The 17,798-nt window shown below is 60.4% G+C and overlaps 1 protein-coding gene across 1 annotated transcript in view; it reads left to right on the top strand.

Annotated features, from left to right (window-relative positions):
• The window catches only part of COL7A1 (collagen type VII alpha 1 chain), a 29,917-nt gene extending 16,348 nt beyond the window's left edge, over positions 1-13,569 (top strand). The window contains exons 68-120 of the mRNA XM_088061732.1: positions 11-115; positions 270-305; positions 482-517; positions 668-715; positions 840-875; positions 1,051-1,182; positions 1,345-1,554; positions 1,648-1,683; positions 1,862-1,906; positions 2,062-2,133; positions 2,268-2,312; positions 2,462-2,524; positions 2,610-2,654; positions 2,953-2,988; positions 3,266-3,301; positions 3,486-3,530; positions 3,751-3,783; positions 3,944-4,006; positions 4,086-4,121; positions 4,235-4,315; positions 4,415-4,483; positions 4,582-4,617; positions 4,705-4,746; positions 4,903-4,947; positions 5,088-5,132; positions 5,255-5,290; positions 5,413-5,472; positions 5,612-5,737; positions 5,878-5,949; positions 6,169-6,204; positions 6,464-6,523; positions 6,694-6,738; positions 6,809-6,844; positions 6,968-7,003; positions 7,090-7,146; positions 7,376-7,447; positions 7,713-7,784; positions 7,872-7,907; positions 7,990-8,070; positions 8,155-8,208; positions 8,431-8,484; positions 8,561-8,623; positions 8,726-8,788; positions 9,072-9,188; positions 9,542-9,619; positions 9,699-9,752; positions 9,951-9,999; positions 10,077-10,112; positions 10,554-10,643; positions 10,994-11,077; positions 11,170-11,295; positions 11,968-12,147; positions 12,281-13,569. Of these exons, the coding sequence (XP_087917858.1) occupies positions 11-115; positions 270-305; positions 482-517; positions 668-715; positions 840-875; positions 1,051-1,182; positions 1,345-1,554; positions 1,648-1,683; positions 1,862-1,906; positions 2,062-2,133; positions 2,268-2,312; positions 2,462-2,524; positions 2,610-2,654; positions 2,953-2,988; positions 3,266-3,301; positions 3,486-3,530; positions 3,751-3,783; positions 3,944-4,006; positions 4,086-4,121; positions 4,235-4,315; positions 4,415-4,483; positions 4,582-4,617; positions 4,705-4,746; positions 4,903-4,947; positions 5,088-5,132; positions 5,255-5,290; positions 5,413-5,472; positions 5,612-5,737; positions 5,878-5,949; positions 6,169-6,204; positions 6,464-6,523; positions 6,694-6,738; positions 6,809-6,844; positions 6,968-7,003; positions 7,090-7,146; positions 7,376-7,447; positions 7,713-7,784; positions 7,872-7,907; positions 7,990-8,070; positions 8,155-8,208; positions 8,431-8,484; positions 8,561-8,623; positions 8,726-8,788; positions 9,072-9,188; positions 9,542-9,619; positions 9,699-9,752; positions 9,951-9,999; positions 10,077-10,112; positions 10,554-10,643; positions 10,994-11,077; positions 11,170-11,295; positions 11,968-12,147; positions 12,281-12,330 (3,399 nt within the window). The 3' untranslated portion in view covers positions 12,331-13,569. The remainder of the gene's footprint in view (positions 1-10; positions 116-269; positions 306-481; positions 518-667; positions 716-839; positions 876-1,050; positions 1,183-1,344; positions 1,555-1,647; positions 1,684-1,861; positions 1,907-2,061; positions 2,134-2,267; positions 2,313-2,461; positions 2,525-2,609; positions 2,655-2,952; positions 2,989-3,265; positions 3,302-3,485; positions 3,531-3,750; positions 3,784-3,943; positions 4,007-4,085; positions 4,122-4,234; positions 4,316-4,414; positions 4,484-4,581; positions 4,618-4,704; positions 4,747-4,902; positions 4,948-5,087; positions 5,133-5,254; positions 5,291-5,412; positions 5,473-5,611; positions 5,738-5,877; positions 5,950-6,168; positions 6,205-6,463; positions 6,524-6,693; positions 6,739-6,808; positions 6,845-6,967; positions 7,004-7,089; positions 7,147-7,375; positions 7,448-7,712; positions 7,785-7,871; positions 7,908-7,989; positions 8,071-8,154; positions 8,209-8,430; positions 8,485-8,560; positions 8,624-8,725; positions 8,789-9,071; positions 9,189-9,541; positions 9,620-9,698; positions 9,753-9,950; positions 10,000-10,076; positions 10,113-10,553; positions 10,644-10,993; positions 11,078-11,169; positions 11,296-11,967; positions 12,148-12,280) is intronic.
• The last annotated feature ends 4,229 nt before the right edge of the window (positions 13,570-17,798 follow it).

A 17,798-nucleotide genomic window follows, 5' to 3' on the forward strand; every position in this document is an offset into this window, starting at 1 on the left:
CTCTCGGCAGGGCCGCAGCGGTGCCAAGGGCGAGCAGGGGGACAGAGGTGTGCCAGGCCCCCTCGGCCCCCCTGGCCTTCCTGGTGTCCCAGGGCAGGTTGGCCCCCCAGGCCAGGTGTGTAGTTCTCGACCCCATGGTGCCACTCAGCACCAGACCCTGGAGTCTGGACTGCTCTGAGGCAGGCAGGACCCCCATCCACGGCTCCATCAGGACACTGCTCTGTGTCCATGGGGACAGGGTGCTATTGTGTCACCTCCATGTCTTCTAGGGCTCCCCAGGCCTCCGTGGGGTGGCTGGACCAAAGGTAAGTGTGCTCCTGACCCCCAGTCCCCCAAGGCAAAGGTCTGGGGGGACCACATACCAGAGGTAATAAGTCCCTGGCAGGAGTCCCCACCCCCAAGATGACAAGGCTGGACCCTAGTGCTGCAGTTGGTGCTGAGCAGCCTGACTGCTCCCCTTGATCCCTTTGCTGTGTTTCAGGGGGACCCAGGGGAGCCTGGACTGCGAGGGGAGCCGGTGAGTACCCAGCACTGAGCCTGACAAGCTGCGAGCACCTCAGTCACAACCACAGCCCCTGCCCAGGCAGCAGCAAAGTGTTAACTCTGAAACCTACTAAGATTGCTGCACCTCTGTACATCTTCATTCCCTCTTTTCCTGTAAACCCAGGGGCGACCTGGCAACCCTGGAGCACGTGGAGACCCTGGGACTACAGTGGTGAGTCCCTACCCTGAACTGTCCCTGCTGTGCTGGGATGGCAGCATCAGCCCTGGGGTTCAGAGAACTGTCCACAGCCTCTATGGTGGGAGCCGACTTGGGTTTTAATGTCTCTTTATTGCAGAACATTGAACGTAGCCTGGAGGCGCTTGGCATCAAGGTATGTATTTCCTGACGGTCAGGCTGGGGCTTTTTCTTGCCACATGGCAGCAGGAAGAGGGCATGGGAGGTGGTGGGAGATCCGAGCAATTTAGGACGTCTTAGCAGGACTGTGGGGTGCTGCTGCAGCTGGGTTCCACTTACGCCCTGACCGGTGGCTCTCTCCTCCCTCCCAGGTTTCATCCCTGAAGGAACTCACGGGTGCCTATGATGGGAGCTCAGACTCATTTCTGCCGGTGTCCGAGCGGCTGCGGGGCCAGAAGGGCAGTCGGGGGGATCCAGGAGAAAGGGGGCCCCCAGGCCGAGAGGTGAGTGGAGTCAGGCTCGATGCCAAGCCCCAACACCCTGCCCCACTCCTGCTTTCTGCGCTGGCTGGGGGTTCATGCAGCCGGCTCAGCCATGGGGTGCTCAGGGTGGGCTCACAGCCTCACCTCAGAGCTGGATCTGGCAGCACAGCTTATGTTTTGCAGGGCTCCTTAGGCTTCCCTGGCGAGCGAGGACCCAAAGGTGACAAGGGGGACCCAGGTACCCCCGGCCCCCAGGGCCCCATGGGCCGGGCCGTGGGTGAGCGGGGTCCCGAGGGCCCGCCTGGGCAGCCAGGGGAGCCTGGCAAGCCAGGCATTCCTGGGGTGCCGGGCCGGGCTGGGGAGCTGGGGGAATCCGGGAGGTCCGGCGAGAAGGTGAGTGTGTGTGGAGGTGCGAGGTGAAGTCTGGGGGACCTGGTCTAGGGGCTCGGGGACAGCCCTGTGACAGCCACCGTGGTGTTTTCACAGGGTGACCGAGGTGAGAAGGGTGACCGAGGTGAGCAGGTGAGCTGGGATAGGGACATGGTGTCCTCCATCCCCTCTTGTGTTGTGCCCCTCTTGAGGGGTGCAGAGCTCTCTGTGGGGCAGGCAGATGCCCTGTGGAGGCCAGGAGTGGCCATACCAGGAAGGCTCTGCTCTCCCATGCCCTTTGACACTCAGCCTATTTCTCTACCCTTCTCAGGGAAGGGATGGCTTGCCTGGACCCCCAGGGCCCCCAGGGCCCAAGGTAGGTGATGGCTGCTGCTGGAGACCATCATCAAGATGCCAGCCTGCCCCTCTGGGGATGGATGGCCACATCCAGTCCCTTGGAGAGGGCTTTGCCCCTGATGGGGCCTTCCTGAGGTCCCCTGGGTGCTGGCCCTGACTGTGCCCTGCCCACAGGTGGACGTGGTGGAGGGCAGCTTGATGGGCCTCCCAGGCGAACGTGGCCCCACCGGACCCAAAGGAGCCAAGGTGTGTGTCTGGTCTGAGACGAGAAGGGCAGCTGAGACAACCGAGCTGGGGCGACATCACGAGCTGGGGCTGAGGATGGTGGTGGGGCAGAGGGGCAGCAAGGGCTGATGGCATCTGTCTTCTTCCCAACACAGGGTGAGCCAGGAGCTGAGGGTGAGCGGGGACCCAAAGGAGATAAGGTCTGAGTTTATAAGTCTCCAGAGTCAAAAGGGAGCAAAGCCCTGGGTGAGGGCACTGCTGGACACCCCTCTTTGGGTGTCAGCAGGCTCTGGGAGGTCATGGGAAGGTCTCTGCCTGTCCTGTGACCCTGTGCCTGTCCCCACTGCAGGGTGAAGGTGGCTTGAGGGGTGACCGAGGGGAGCCTGGTGAGAAGGGCAGGGACGGCGCCCCGGTGAGTGCCGCACTGTTCCCCTGCCTGGCACTGACCCGGACCCTGCCTGGCACTGACCCCATCCCTTCTCCATCCTTTGCTCCAGGGTCTCCCGGGTGAGAGAGGGCTGGCAGGCCCTGAGGGGAAGCCGGTGAGTGGGGACAAGGTGGAAAGATGCAGGCTGGGATTGGGGGATGTCCTGTGGTCTCACACCAGCCACCACTGGCACCAGCAGGAGCATTTGTGCCTCATTCACCTCCTTCTCCCCAAATCTCATGCAGGGCCTGCAGAGCTTTAGGGGCCCTCTCCTTATTCCTACCACTTAGGAGGCTAAGTGCCCTGGCTGGCTACCATACAGTGGGAATGGGGAACATCCCTGGGGGCAGGCAGGGCTGTGTGGAGCTGGTGGGTTTCTGTTTGTCCACTGACTCTGATGTGGTTCTTTGCAGGGCTTGCCAGGCTTTCCTGGCGTGCTGGGACGCCCGGTAGGTGTCTGTATGTCCCCCATGTCCCTGTGCCCCACCACCTCAGCACACAGCGGGGGGCTCCTGGCTGTGAATGCTTGGTGAAACCACGGGGGTCACCCTGCTGCCAGGCTGGGTCCTTGGCCCCCTGCATCTTAGCAGGACCTGTCCTGGCTTGTCTTACTTGGTGCTTACAAGAGCTGCTGGCACTGTCTGGGTCTGCTCTCCCTGGGGACACCCCCTGTTCCCACTGGGGAAAAACCACTTCTGCAGTGATCCCATTTCTTCCTCCCTTCAGGGCAATCAGGGAGACCCAGGACCCCCAGGACCTCCGGTAAGGAGCCACCTTGCACCACGTGCAGGGGACTGTCATGCAAGGGCAATGTCAACCAGGGTGGGCATTCCCCCAGGGAGTGGAGGTGGGGTGGCTGTGCTGGGACTGAATGGTCCTGCTGCCCCTTCCCTGTCCTGTGCCACCAGTAAGTACCACCACAATAATGTCCCCTTGTCCCCTGCAGGGCAGCATTGGCGCACCAGGGACCCAGGGCCCAGCTGGTGCCAAGGTAAGGCAGTGGCATTGGCATCTGCGTCAGCATTGCCATGTCCAGCCTGGCAGAGGGCAAATGGTGCCTTGACATTGGGGACTGGAGGGAGGACCACGTTTCAGGAAGTTTTGGGCTGGAGGGAGGGACATTTGGGCTGGATCCAGGTATGAAGATATACCTGTGACCAAAGTAGCTGGTTGGTTGGGGTGGTTGGGCTGATGCAGCATGTTCTTCACAGGGTGATCCGGGAGAGCCTGGCTCCAGCATCCGTGTGAGTACTCATACCCTCCCTGCCAGTATCCACCTGGCTGCCCAAAACCATCCAGCCTCCCCAAAATCAGCCAGTCTCACTCCAACCTTCCCACCTTCCCACAGGGGCAGCCAAGGTCCTGGCTGTGCCATCCCCTCTGATGTGGCTGTTTCCATTGCAGGGCTTGCCTGGACCCCAGGGCAACATGGGCCTGCCAGGACCACTTGGCCCCCCTGGCCCAGGGGTAGGTATTTGAACACCCCAGACCTGTCCCTTGGCTGTTCCTGGTGTCTGGCTGATTTCTGTTCGTGTCTCCATTGCAGGGCCCACCCGGTGTCCCTGGGCTGCCAGGACAAGTGGTGAGTGTGTTGCCCCCCACATCTGCCTGCCATCCTCTGGCTGTGTGGGTGCTCGGGGCTGCCTGGGGGGCTGTAGGACCCCCACACCCCACCCCAACTCTTGCTGCCTGCAGGGGGAGAGCGGGAAGCCAGGCGTGCCGGGCAGGGATGGTGTGCCCGGGAAGGATGGTGAGGCAGGAGTGCCTGGGAAGATGGTATGTTGATGCTTACCCTGCCCCATCCCAGCGACACCCCCACTCAGCTCAGCCTGGCTTGTCTGCAGCTGAGGCTGAGGGCTGTGCCGCTTCTGCCAGGGCTTACCGGGACCTGTGGGGCCTGCTGGTCCCAAGGGAGAGCCAGGGGATGCTGGAGCCCCAGGGCAGGTGAGTGCAGAGCTGCCTTGTCCAGTGTTCCTGGCCAGGAGGAGGGGGAGCATCCCCGTGCAGCCCTGCTCACCTGCCCACTGTGTCCTCTGCCCCAGGCCATCGCTGGCCCCCCTGGAGCCAAGGGAGAGAAGGTAAGGAGCTAGGGTGTGAGGGCTGGGTGTCTGCTGGGCACTGGCATCCACAGTGGGCACATCTGAGCACCCCTGTGTCCCCTGCAGGGTGAGCCGGCGCTGCTGGAGGGTGTGCTGCTGGGAGAGCCTGTGAGTCACCCCCATAAACCCAAACTCCCGTTACCCTCATCTCCCCTCATTAGCATTTCCCTACCATTAACCTCATCCTCTCCCACCACTCTTGACTTCTGAGAGGCAAGCCAGCCCTGTGGCTGCCCTCTCCCCTAACACTGTTGTCCCTGGCAGGGCTCCAAGGGTGACCGAGGCTTGCCAGGCCCCAAGGGTGAGAAGGTGAGCGCTGCCCTAGGAGTCGGTGGGGAGGAGGTTGTGTGGTCCCCTTGCTGCTTGGCCACAGTGTGGGGATCCAGCTGCAGCTGCTCCCCCAGTTCATAATCCCACACATCTGCTTTTTTCTTTTTTTTCCCTGCCAGGGTGAGCCAGGAAAGCTTGGAGAGCCAGGAGATCCTGGGGAAGATGTGAGTAGGAGGCATATGGGGGTGGTGGGTGGTTACTGGGGACAGCGGATGCTGCAGGGGCTGGTATCTGTGCCCCTGCCACCTACTGCCCACATCTTCCTGGGGGCTTGGTGTCTTCACAGGGAGCCAAGGGATCCTCTGGAGCCAAAGGGGAGAAGGTACATGTCCCCTGTCCCCAGGGGGTCCCCCCACCCTGGGGGATGCTCTGGGTGGCATGGTGGCCCTGGCACCCCTGGCCCCCAGCCAGGTGATGTGACACACTCTTTCTGCCACCTTGCAGGGATCACTGGGTGTTGGTGCACGGGGTCCACCAGGACAGGATGGGCCTCCAGGTTTGAAGGTAACCCCTGTCCCCATGTCACCCTGGCTCTGATCATGTCCCTAATGCCCCGGTGATACTCTAGCTTGGCTGGCTGAGGGAAAAGCACACTCCTGAGGGGCTGTTTTTATGAGCCTCATCTTTTACTTCCCTACTTCAGGGTGACACCGGTTTGCCAGGATTACCGGGCCCCCCAGGCCCAGCAGGCATTGCTGGGATGCCAGGACAGCCAGGCCTGAGAGGGGACAATGGGCAGCCTGGTCCTCCAGGTCCCCCAGGAGAGAGGGTAAAGACTACAACCAGAACGTTGTCCACCATCACTGGTCCTGGTGACCCTGGACCCTTGTGCAGTGTCAGTGAGATCCCTGCAAGCCCCACTGCTTCCCAGCCACAGCCCCTGCCCTTTCCCTGCTTTTTCCCTGCCAGGGTTTGATCGGCTTTCCAGGCAGGGATGGCATCGCTGGATCACCAGGACCTGTGGGGCCCCCAGGGCCGGCTGTGAGTATGGTGCCACAGCATTCCCGGGGCTGTAGGCTCTGCCCTGGCTTCCCTGCTGCCTCAGACAGGCTGACAGGGACACAGCCAGCACCCCCCTGGGCCCTGGGGCAGGGTGTTGCTGGACTGTCCAGTACCACAGTGGGACTCTCAGCCATGCTTTGCAGGGTGTCTGGCATTGCTTTCGTCCTGTGGCTTGCTCACCCTTCTCCTTTCTTTTAGGGCATACAAGGCCCCCCTGGCCTGAAAGGTGACAAGGTAGGACCAGGGGCAGCCCTATAGCATGAGAGGTGGGAGGCTGCTTCTCTTGTGGAGTGTCCCTGCAGCCACCTCACCCCTAAGGGTGCTGAACCCACTCTGGGTGGTGGCACATGGGAGCCTCCTGTGTGCCAGGCACCCAGAGAGGTGGTGGGGACTGTGGGGTGTCCCCTGGCATGGGGGGTACCTGGCAGGACTGGGAAGAGCTGTGGGCAGCTCCTGGGCAGGATGGGGATGAGTTCTTGCCTTCCTCTGGCAGGGCGCTCTGGGGGCCGGGCTGCCAGGAGCTAGAGGTGAACGTGGTGACCCGGGACCACGGGTAGGTACTGCCACAATTCCCACCATGTCCCCACAGCCAGGGACAGGAATGCTCACGGTGCCAGCTTCCCTGACAGGTCTCTGAGCCAGAGCTGCAGCTGTCCTTGGGGTGGGGTGATGCTGGGGTGCCCCCAAACTAAACCCCCTTCTCACATCCCTTCCTTCTTGCAGGGTGAAGATGGGCGCCCAGGGCCAGAAGGGGATCGTGGGCCAGCAGTAAGTACCCCCCTTCCTCAGCTGCACCCTGATCCGGGCCCCTTCCTGACCACACCTCTCTTCCCCACAGGGCTTGCCTGGGAACCGTGGGGAGCCTGGGGACAAGGTAAGGGGCTCTGCGGGCTGAGGAGCTGGGGGGAGAATGATTCACCTCCAGGTACTAGGGAGCCCAGGGAGGTGCTGCCTGCTCCCTGCTCTGCATCTTTGCAGCATCTCACCTTCTTCACAGGGAGCCCTTGGGGCCCCAGGACCCAAAGGAGACAAGGTGAGTCCTTGGGACGGGGGGCAATGAGAAGAGAGGCAGCAGCCCTGGCTCCCCTCCTCACCCCCATCTCTGCTTTGGATGTACAGGGCGATACTGTGGTGGTGGAGGGGCCGCCTGGAGCACGGGGCAGCAAGGGAGAGCCGGTAAGAGCTGTCCTTATCCTCCCTCTCCCCATCCTTCCTGTCCTTCTGGGAAGAGCTGGAACAGCTTTTTCCTGCTGAGAGACCCTCCCTTGCACAGCATATTGTCCCCTCTCCTTCAGCCACCCTACAGACCCCCATGTTCCTGCCCCCACAGGAGTCTGTCCTCCCATCCTGATGTGTGTCTGAGCATCCTCTCATTCTCTGACCCCTCCCTGTGTTTTCTTTACAGGGAGAGCGTGGCCTGAAGGGCATAGAAGGAGACAAGGGGGATAAGGGGGAGCAAGGCATGCTTGGAGAGAAGGTACAGGGCTGGGAGGAACTTGTGCAGGGCTGGGAGCTGCTGGGTTGGGATCGTGGACGGCTGTTGACAGGGAAATGGACAGAGAAAGCAGGGCATGACAGCATCCCAGTGCCCTATGTGCTGGTGCTGGTTGGCACCAGGGACCATGGTGCAAGGGGAGCTGCCAGACCTGGCCTCAGAGGTGACCATGGCTGTGCTGTGGCCATGCAGTGGCTGGAGCTCTACCTCCAGCTGCAGCTGTGCTGATCTGTGTTTCTGCTTGCAGGGCACGAGGGGTGAACAAGGAGAGAAGGGCTCCATGGGCTTCCCTGGGGCACGTGGCCCTAGTGGGCAGAAGGTAGGAAGCTGGGCAGCTCCTCTGCTGGGGGATGCTGGTGGCACCATCCCCCTCACCTGCCCTGACTGATGCCTTTGCCTTTCCCAGGGAGAGGTTGGAGCACCTGGAGAGCCTGGTGAGCCGGTGAGGAGCTGTGTCTTTGTGCCTCTGCCACCCCACTGCAGGACAGGAGCGGCCCCTCGTCACGCTGTGTGCTCTCTCACAGGGTCAGCCTGGCCGCGATGGGATCCCCGGGGCCCGGGGAGAGAAGGGGGACATGGGACCCCTGGGCATGCGTGGCCTCAAGGTGGGTTGGCTTCTCTGGCTGCCAGGGCTCTCCTGGCCAGGACTAGTGCTGGCTCGGCATGGCTCTGACTTCCCATTCTTGCAGGGTGACCGGGGCATGAAAGGTGCCTGTGGCCTCAATGGGGACAAGGGTGAGAAGGTGAGTGGGTGCCTGTAGGGTGCTGCAGGAGCCTGGATGTTCCCTGGAGGTTGTGGCTCTTTGGATCCCCTCCATCAGCAGGAGCGGGGAGATGGCCCTGAGTCTGAGGCCAGACCTTGACCCCGTGACAGGGTCATGGGGTCCCCTCCTCTGCTTGTGGCTCTGGGGTGAGCGTTGAGGGGTGAAGGACTGACTGCCCTGCCTCTCTCCTGCCTGCTGTAGGGAGAGCCAGGGATCCCGGGGCGCTCAGGACTGTCAGGGAGGAAAGGCGAGCCGGTAAGCACCACACTGCCACCAGGGTGGGACAGGAACGCATGGCTGGTGGCTGATGGACATCTGCTCTGTCTCCCAGGGAGAACTGGGTCTGTCAGGACCACCAGGCATTCCTGGAAAGGAAGGGCTTATGGGACCCAAGGTAGGTTAAAGCAGTGCAGGGAAAAGCTGTGCTGGCACTTCATCCCTTTGTTGCCTGCCCCCCACTGTCTGTCCCCTGCTGCCTGTCCCTTCCTCTTTGCAGGGTGACCGGGGATTTGACGGGCAGCAGGGAGCCAAAGGAGACCAGGGGGAGAAAGGAGATCGGGTGAGCAGGCTGGAAAAGGATGGGATGCATTGCATCACGTTGCTTGTACCAGGATACAGCCTTGGTTGGAAGCATATCAGAGCCTGATGCTCCCAGAAGACTCATTCAGTGCTACTCTAAATTATGTCTCTAAACAATGAATGACAATTCCCCGCTCTTTTTAAGAAGGCACCAGGGCTGGTTCTTCGGGGATGCCCAGCTGTGGGGTCAGAGGATGTCCATGGCATCTGTTTTGAAGCCAGGGGCTCTGACACCCCTGACCTCAGCCTCTGTTCTCCTCCAGGGTGCCCCAGGTGTTATGGGTGGCCCTGGTCCCCGGGGCAGTGACGGTGCTCCTGGCCCCCCTGGGCCCTCAGGGAATGTTGGCCCACGAGGTCCTGAGGGCATGCAGGGCCAGAAGGTAAGTCCTCACCACAGCTACCTGGTCCTCCTCTGGGGCTGTGAGCATGGGAAGGCCCAGTCCCCTTAGTGGGTGAGGGGTGGGTGGCATCTGGAGTCATGTCCCAGCTCTGTCCTGCCCTGCCAGCTCGCTGGCTTTGGGTTCCTCCCTTGTGTCCCCCTGCCCAGGGGATGGAGTCTGAGGGGAGGTGCTGGAACCCTGCTTGTCCTTGAGTTGAACTGGTCCCATCCCCATCCCCACCTGCACTGACATCCCTGGGGTGCAGGCGTGGGGAAAGCAGCACATCCATGGTGCTAGGGAGAGCAGAGACTCCAGCACCCACCAGCCAGATCCTGAGCACATGCCCTTTGCAGGGGGAGAGAGGCCCCCCTGGACAGTCAGTGCCGGGTGCACGTGGCATGCCTGGCATCCCTGGCGAGCGAGGAGAGCAGGTAAGTGTGCAGGTGCCCGGCCCTGCCTGGATGAGCTCCAGCCAGGGCCAGCTTCCCACCTCCTTTCTGCTGTCCCCAGGGCAGTCCTGGTGCCCATGGGCTCCGTGGGGAGAAGGGGGAGCCAGGCATGACGGTAAGGAGCCAGAAGGGAGCCAGCATAGGCTTGTGGCACTCAGGTCACTGGGGTGGGAAGGGGTGCTGGATCCATCCCACTTCCACTGATGTACGGGCTGCCCTCACCTCTGGGCTCTGCTAGACTCTGGGAAAGGGTTTTTCCTCTTTAAATACACTATGCCCCATTACTACCTTTGCCCCTTCATGTGCCCGGCAGGAGGAGGAGATCCGTGGCTTTGTCAGGCAGGAGATGAGCCAGCACTGTGGTGAGCATCCCTGCTGCTGCCCTGGAGCTGGGGGTCTGGACCCGCTGGCCCTGACCCCCACCCTGTCTCTCCCACAGCCTGTGGTGGCCACTTTCCACGGCACCAGGATTCACGTGAGCACTCAGGTTGCAGCTCTTCCTTCCTATCCCCCTGCCCCACACGAGTGCCACCAAAGGGGCCCTGGCACCCAGGTGTGCCACTGGTTTTAGGGAGCTGGAGGTGGCATGACCCTCCATGACCCCTTCAGTCAGGGTCAGCATCAGTGTAGGACCCTGCACAGGGAGAAGGGATGGTGTGTGGCAGAAGTGATGGTACAGAAGGGATCCTCAGGGGCAGCTGGCTTGGGATGGTGCCAATGGGGTCTGGGTGCTGCCAGGGTCTGCCCAACTGAAGGGATCACAGGAACTGCACCCCATCTATTCTTGGGTGTCAGAATGGGGGCAGGGGTCTTGCAGGGGTCAACAGTGCTGGAGGGAAGGGTAGGCTGGAGGAGTGGGATTGGAGGGACAGAGACAAGAGGTGGGCTGGGATGAGGTGGGTGCTTTCTTTCCAAGGAGGCTGGGGGGCTCAGGCCAGGAGCAGCCTCCACTCTGCCCAGGGAGTAGGAAGAATTGTCCGCCAGGAGAAAGAGCATGACCAAACAGGTGATGGAGAGTCTGGAAGACCCAAGACATCTGGCAATGTGGGCATGTGTGCCTCCCTGTGCCCTCCCCTGTCCCTACCCTGTTGGGCTCCAAGTGGGTGCTGTCTCTCTGGGTCTCCCCTGCCTGTCCCTCCTCTACAAGCCCCCATGGCAGCCCTGGTCTGTGGTGAAAAGAGAGGAGGGGGTATCTCCAGGCCACCATCCCTGTCCACGTACCCTGTCAAGCTGCAACAGGGTTGGAGAAGTGCTGGACTGCTCCACACCTGAAAGGGGTGGTTTTCCCTTGCGAAATAAGGGGAAAGCACCCCAGACTCCTTTGCCTCTTCCCTGATGCCTGTGTGCCCTTGACAGGGTCCTTCTCCAGTCAGCCGTTCCCTGCTGGCAGCGCTCACATAGTCCCTGTGCTCAAGTTGTCACACACTGAGGAGGATGAGGGTGTGTCATCACTGTACTTTTAGTCCTCGTCCCCCTTTTTCTGTGCTCCGTGTGTGTAGTGAGGACTGCTCATGTGTGGTGCTGTCTCCCAGGGCAGGACAGGCAGATCATGCTCGACAATGACGACCTCGGGTATGACAGCATGGATGGAGAGGAGGAAGAGGAGGACTATGATGAGGTCCTGGAGATGGACAGCTTGGAGCAGCCTGCAGTGGATGGTGAGCTTCCCTGCACTCACCTGACACTGACAGCTAAGCTACTGGGGGAAACTATGGAGCTGCCCCAGGTTTTGCTGGGGTGGTGTCCTCACATCCAGCTGGGCAGTGGGTTCCTGTGCCATCTGTCTGTGGGGATTTGGGATTTCCTGCCCTCTCGCTGGTACTTGGGAGGGTTGCACCTTCTCTATCACTGTGCTGCCCACACCATACAGACCTTGTGCTCTATCCCCCTCACCAAAGCTGTCACCAGCAGTCATGGGTGGTGTGCTGGGCTGGTGGGACCTGCTGCCCTGGCATGTTTCCAGTGCTCTGGTCATGAGCCACAGGATGGATTCCAAAGGCCCCAGGAGATCAAGGAAGCCACAGTGGCAGCAGCCTTTGGAGACTCACCCTATAACCCTCCCAAGGGGTGCTGTGGCCATCATGTCCCCATGCCACCCACCTCCCAGCTCTTTCCTAGGAGCTGTCCTGAGAGACAGCTTGCCCAGAGCGGTGTCTCCTGCCGTTAATTCCAGCACTTGGGAAGAGCACAGGGACATCTCCTCCAGCCAAACCCTTCCCATACTCAGCCTTTCCCTTCTGGATTTTCACCTCCTCTGCCAAGTGGGTCTGGCAGCCTCCAGGTGTGCTGCCAGCCCCTGCCTGCCCTCACCAGCAGCGTTTGCCCCACAGCTGAGCCCTGCAGACTGCCGCTGGACGAGGGGGACTGCCAGCGCTACACCCTGCGGTGGTACTACAACCAAAGAGTCACCGAGTGCCGGCCCTTTGTCTACAGCGGCTGCCAGGGCAACCTCAACCGCTTCGACAGCAAGGAGGAGTGTGAGCTGCACTGTGGGCAGCGCCCAGGGACAGGTAGGCAGAGCTTGGCACAGCTACCGGCACCAGCAGCATCTCCACCTCGTGCCGTGGGCTCAGTGATGCGGAGCTGGGGGGACAGCACTGCTCCCCCACCTCCGCTCTGACAGCGCCTTGCTTCTTTCCACAGATTCCCACGGCAGTGCCGGCGGCAAGGTGGCAGGGCAGCCAAAGGTGTAGGTGCAGACAGTGTCTCGGCAGGCAGGGCTGCCTGGAAGTGGGGCCCTGCTGCCACCCTGGCCGGGGCTGGGCTGCCCACAGTGGCAGCAGCCATGTACCCACCAGCCCCAGCAGGAACCTGGTGCTATTTCTAACCTGTCTTTATGCTGCTCATGGGTTTTCCATTTCATATCAGTTTATTATCATTAAGGTGAAAGTTATATCAAATGGGAAACTGCCTCCCACCAAGGCTCTGAACCCCCTTTCCTACTGGGCTGTTCTCAGTTTGATTTTTAAATTATTTGTTGCCAAAAGAATGTTTCTTAGCTCTGTTCCCTCCCTCTGGAAGAAGAGCTGAGATTTGGCACAGTTGGGCTCCCTCCCCTCCCATAATGCCCTCATACCCTTTCCTGCCCTCACAGACCCCCAAACTCCCTCTCTGCTCCCCGCTGTCTGCTGGGAGAGCTGCCCACATCCTTGTGCCAGGCACTGCCTCCCTGTACATCCCTCACCCCCACCCTGCAATGAGCTCCATCTGAATAAATTTCACCTTAACCTCAACTAGGGCCCAGTTCCCCTTTTGTGGCTGCAATGGTTTGGCAATGACCTGTGGGGAGACTGGAGGCTCTTCCCATGTGCTACCCTGCAGCTCACACACCTGCCAGCAGCACATCTGCCTTTAATCTGGGGGAATCTCACCTGCACCCCCAGGCCTGTCAGGGAAACCCTGAGGAGGGTGCTATGTTAGAAGAGGTTCCTGCTCGCCCATGCTTACTCTCAAAGGCTTTGTGAAAGTGATGTCGGCTGCCAGGGTTGCAGTCTGTGCTTCCCCCCATCCCCAGGGCTGAGCAGGGACAAGCCCTTCACTGCCCCAGAGCCCCAGGGGCTGCAGGTGGGCTTTGTGGCCCCCACACGTACTGCTGTTCTCTGTGTATTTCTATATACAGCAAATGTATATGTGTACCAATGCAGGGGGGATGTCTATTAAAGCTGTGCTCACAGGGAGATGTCACACTTCTTGGCACGTTGCTGGAGGTGCCTGGGAAGTTTGGGGACAGCTCTTGGCTCAGGCATGCCCCCTGCCCACCCCATCTAGGCTGCCCTTTCCAGCTGCCCACTGCTGGCAGTGCTGGCTGGGTTCCTCACCCCTTCCAGGGAGCCCAGTGCTCCATCCCTGTGCCCAACACATGCCCAGCTGATGCAAGCCAGGCCATGACCCCCTGTCCAGGCCCTGACGTGTCAGCACGTGAGTCTGTGGTGCTGCATGATGTACTGTGTGAATCAGTGCTGCCAGCTAATTTTGGCTACTGGGTGTGAGTTCCTGGATGTGCCTGGGAGGAGGAACAGAGCTGGCATTATTTCTGTTCCCTGCTCTCCTGGGGAAAGCGGCATAGGGTGGGTCACCCATCGGTTCAGACCACGGGGGTGGGCAGATCCCCAGTGGTCTGAACCCTGGGCACCCTGGCCCTGGCCAGCCCATGGGGCTGAGCACCCACAACTGAGTGACCGCCCAGCCTAAGAGCCTTGGGATACTCCCACAGTCCCTTTGTATATGCAAAACCCTTGTATATGGGGCTCACCCCACAGCGATGCCTATAGGCTGCTAACCACCTTGGGCAGCTGGCAGAGGGGCTGAGCCAGGCTGGACAAAGGTGCCTGCAAACCAGTGGTGTCTCAGTTGAAATGCATTAAGGTGAGCTTCATGCCACTGGTGTCCTCCAAACCAGTGGCCAAAGCAGTGCTTGGGTTTGGCACAGCAGGGAGGTGACATGCCTCTAGATCTGTCCTCCTTGTGGCCAGGGAGTCTGTCAGGGCACAGTGCCAGACTGGTACCAGGAGCTGTCCGGGGCCTTGTGAGGCACAATGCCCAGAGGGCTGCCCATGATCCCTGCTGGCAGCAATATGCATGTTCTCTCCCTTCCTTGAGTGATTACCAAGCCTGACAGGAGCAGGGAGGCCTAATTAGATTGAGAAAAAAACACCTTGCCAATCAAACATGAAACAATTACAACTGAGCTGTCCTAGGTTCCCTCTAAATGCAGCTGGTGGAGCTGCAAGGGGGCACACACCCACCCACATCCTGGAATGACTTCATCTGCTATTAGACAAAATGTATTAAAAACATTTCCACACTTGCCCCCCCTCCCCTTCCCCCCATCACCGTCACCCCCTCTGCGGGTCAGAGGTGGAGCTGGGACAGGATAAGAGCCAGGGCTTGGCAGGGAGCAGAGCAAATCCCCAGCTTGTGGTCTCTGCACCCTGGGAGCACTGCCTGAACATCAAGGAGACGAGGACCTGCTGCAAATGGTGAGGCTGTGCCCTCAGTGGTGCTTTTCTAGGGCTTTTAGCTGAGAAATAGATTGCAGGGGGTTAGATGCTTTTCATTCTTCACTTCGCAGCAAGTTAACCACTTCTAGCTGCCTGCTTTGGTACTTTCCAAAGGGTTTCACCCAGATACCCTGCTGGGTGACTGATTTGGGGAAGCTATATAGCAGGATTTGTGCAGCATCCCTGCACCTGCTGACCCCCACCCTGTAGCACAACATCCTGCAATCCCTAGGGCCCTCCCTGTGACCAGGGTGAGGGATGGGGTGGAGAAAGTTGCTGTGGCTTGATACAGCTCAGGACATGTGGCCAGTCTCCTGCCCTTGTCACCCCACACAATATGCTGTGTATTTTAGTCTGAGTGGCTGGTGTCCCTCCTTGGTGGGTGGCTTTTGCCCCAAAGAGCCCAGCAACACAGTGGGGAATGGCATCTTCCAGGGAAGGTGTGGGAGGAAGAAAGCCCCACAGCTCGCCCAACCATGAAACCCCAAGGATTTCCCTGGCCAAAGGGCAGGAATAGGTTGGGGAGCAGGCACAGTACCCTGGCAGTCACCCACCTGAAGTCTTCCCTGGCTGACAAAGGGCTGAAGGGTGTGAAGTTGAGGGCACAGCTAGCATCTGGCTGGGGGCTGTGTGAACGGACAAGGACACCCAGGTGATTTGCTTCCCATGTCCCCTACAGCCCCCCAAAACTCCCCACCCTGTTAAACAGGGTTAAAATCAGGTTGTAATAATGAAGGGTTCCTGAAAGGAGGGTGAAGCCCCACCAGCTGCTGCAGAGAGTGGAGGGTATCTGTGGGTGACACCCAGGTGGGGACGCGTCCTGCCTGGGGGGCTGTGGGGCCAGGACAGGGTGATGGGGGTGATGCTGAGCACCAGACATGTGCTCCCCACAGGCACTCCCGGCCACGCTGCGAGGCAGGATGCTGCTCACCTTCCTGGTGGTCCTTGGGGCACCAACAAGAGCCCAGAAGGGACCAAGCCGTGAGTGGCTCCCGCCAGCCCCCCGAGCTGTGGATGGAGAGAAGCTGATGAGACAGGAAACTGCCAGCGATAACAAGATGCTGCCAGGTCTCTCCAAAATGAGGAGGGGTGACAATGGCTCTGGGGCAGGGTCTCATCTGGACAAAGCTGCCCTGCCACTGCTAGCAGGATCAGAAAGACAAGCACTGCCCTGGCTGATGAGCCCAGCCACCAAAAGAGCTGCTCCCAGGAAAAAGGGGAGGAAGGTGTCCCTGTCACTCGATGTCCACACTCACTTACTGAAAATCCTGCTCGACCTGGCCAGAGAGAAGGAACTGCAGGCCAAGGCAGCTGCCAATGCCGAGCTGATGGCCCGCCTCGGGCGCAGGAGATAAACTCCTGGCTGGGATATAGCAGGGCTGGAGAGGGCAGCAGGGCTGCCTGGGGCACAGGCAGAGGGAAGCGTGGAGTGGCATTAGTGTGTCTGCAAGGGACTGTGGCCAGGGCATCTCATCCCCCCAGTCCCAGTGCCCATGACACAAGCAGCAGCCATAGGAGGATTTGGTTTAATAACTTTCACCTCTGCACCACTGGAGAAGATACAGCTGGGCTTACCTTGCCCAGTGCTTGAGCACAGCTGGTCCCAGCCCCAGGCACTACAGGGATTTCTATGCTTGGCTTTGCTCCCTGCTCATCCACCACTGAGATGTCTCCAAAGGGGCTGCATCCATCCAGGCAGCTTTTCCTGGGTGCTTCTTCTCTCTGGCTGACTGAAGCACACAAAATCCTCCACAAAGCTTGGACAAGCCTCAAAGCCAGAGTTTTGAGTGAGCATGCACAATAAAAAATGTGGCATCAAATACAACCTGTTGTGCTTTATAACTGTTCTGCACCCCTTTACACTCCCATTTTGTGTTCCCTTTTCCCAGAGATGCTGTGAGGGCATGTGCTTGGCCAGGGCCAGCATGGGAGGTCATTAAATTCCAAATGAAGGGTCAGACCTTGTACCAACAGCAGAGCCAACCCCTGGCCCAGGGAGCCCACAGCAGTTCTGAGCCTACAGGGAAATCGTGTTGTGCCACTGGAGCTGCTGCTTTCAGCACAGCTGGGAGATAAGAGCAGTGTAGAGCAGAGTGCAGCCTCCCTGTGCAAAGTACACGGCGGTGCAAGCGAGACAGAGGCCGGGGGACACCTGCAGGAGGGCCACTGGAGCTGGTGGGGGACACAGCCATGCTCTTTGAAGAGTACCTGCTGCAGGGTGAGTGAGCTCTTCCACTGTGGAGTGAGCACTGGCTATGGGAAAGGGGCAGAAGCAACTGGGGTGACCCCACATTCCATGGGAGGGCCAGATTTCAGGAAGGGATGTGCCAGCAGATGGTGGGTTGGGGTGAGGTGGCAAGGTTGGGTAAAAGGTACTTTGCCATCCCTGTGGCTCAGGTGATGCCTGGGAAGTGCCTGGCCCCTTGAGATACCCCCTTGCAGCCACTGGGTGTGTGCTGTGAGGCTGAGCCCGGAGTCTGTGGTCCAGGATAGAGACAGGGTGCCAGTAGCAGTGGGGGACAGGGGTCGCAGGAAGACCTTCCAGTCTCTGTGCATCCAAGTGGGACACCACACTGCCTTAGGCAGGCAGCCTAAGGGACAACTGTCCATCCCCCAGAAGAGGGTTCTCCCCTGCCACCCACAATTGTTCCCGGAACTCTGAGCCTGTCAGGATCTCCCTTCCATGCACTGCCCCAATGTCTCACCTTTCCTCCCCGGGTCCCAACATGCGCCCACGCTTCAGCCCCTTCTGCCCCTAGCGTCCCCTTATCTTCCCAGGGCCCTTCCTCTGCCCAGCTTAGGGATCCCAGTGCCACACCCATCACCAGTGTTTCCCCCGGTACCAGTGCCTCCTGCCCCATGCCCAGTGCTCTCCGCAGGCTCAGTGTGCCGAGCGGCGTCCCGGGGTCCCCTCCAGGCCCCGATGTACCGAGCGGCGTCCCGGGGTTCCCTCCGGCCCCAGCGCTGACCCCGACCCCAGACCCCCGCCAGCCCGCCTCCGCCAATCAGACCGCGCCATTGCCGATTGGCCCCGCCCCCTCCTGTCAGTCACGGCTCCGCGCCACGCCCCGGACACGTCTGGGGGGCGGTTCCGCGCCTGCGCAGTGCGGCGGCCGCAGTAACAGTGACAGGCTGGCAGGAAAGGGCGGGGGCAGGAAGGG

The sequence above is a fragment of the Pseudopodoces humilis genome, chromosome 13 (genome assembly GCF_049639895.1).
Source record: "Pseudopodoces humilis isolate 2021_Gansu_Grassland_sample_001 chromosome 13, ASM4963989v1, whole genome shotgun sequence".
Lineage (NCBI taxonomy): Eukaryota > Metazoa > Chordata > Aves > Passeriformes > Paridae > Pseudopodoces > Pseudopodoces humilis.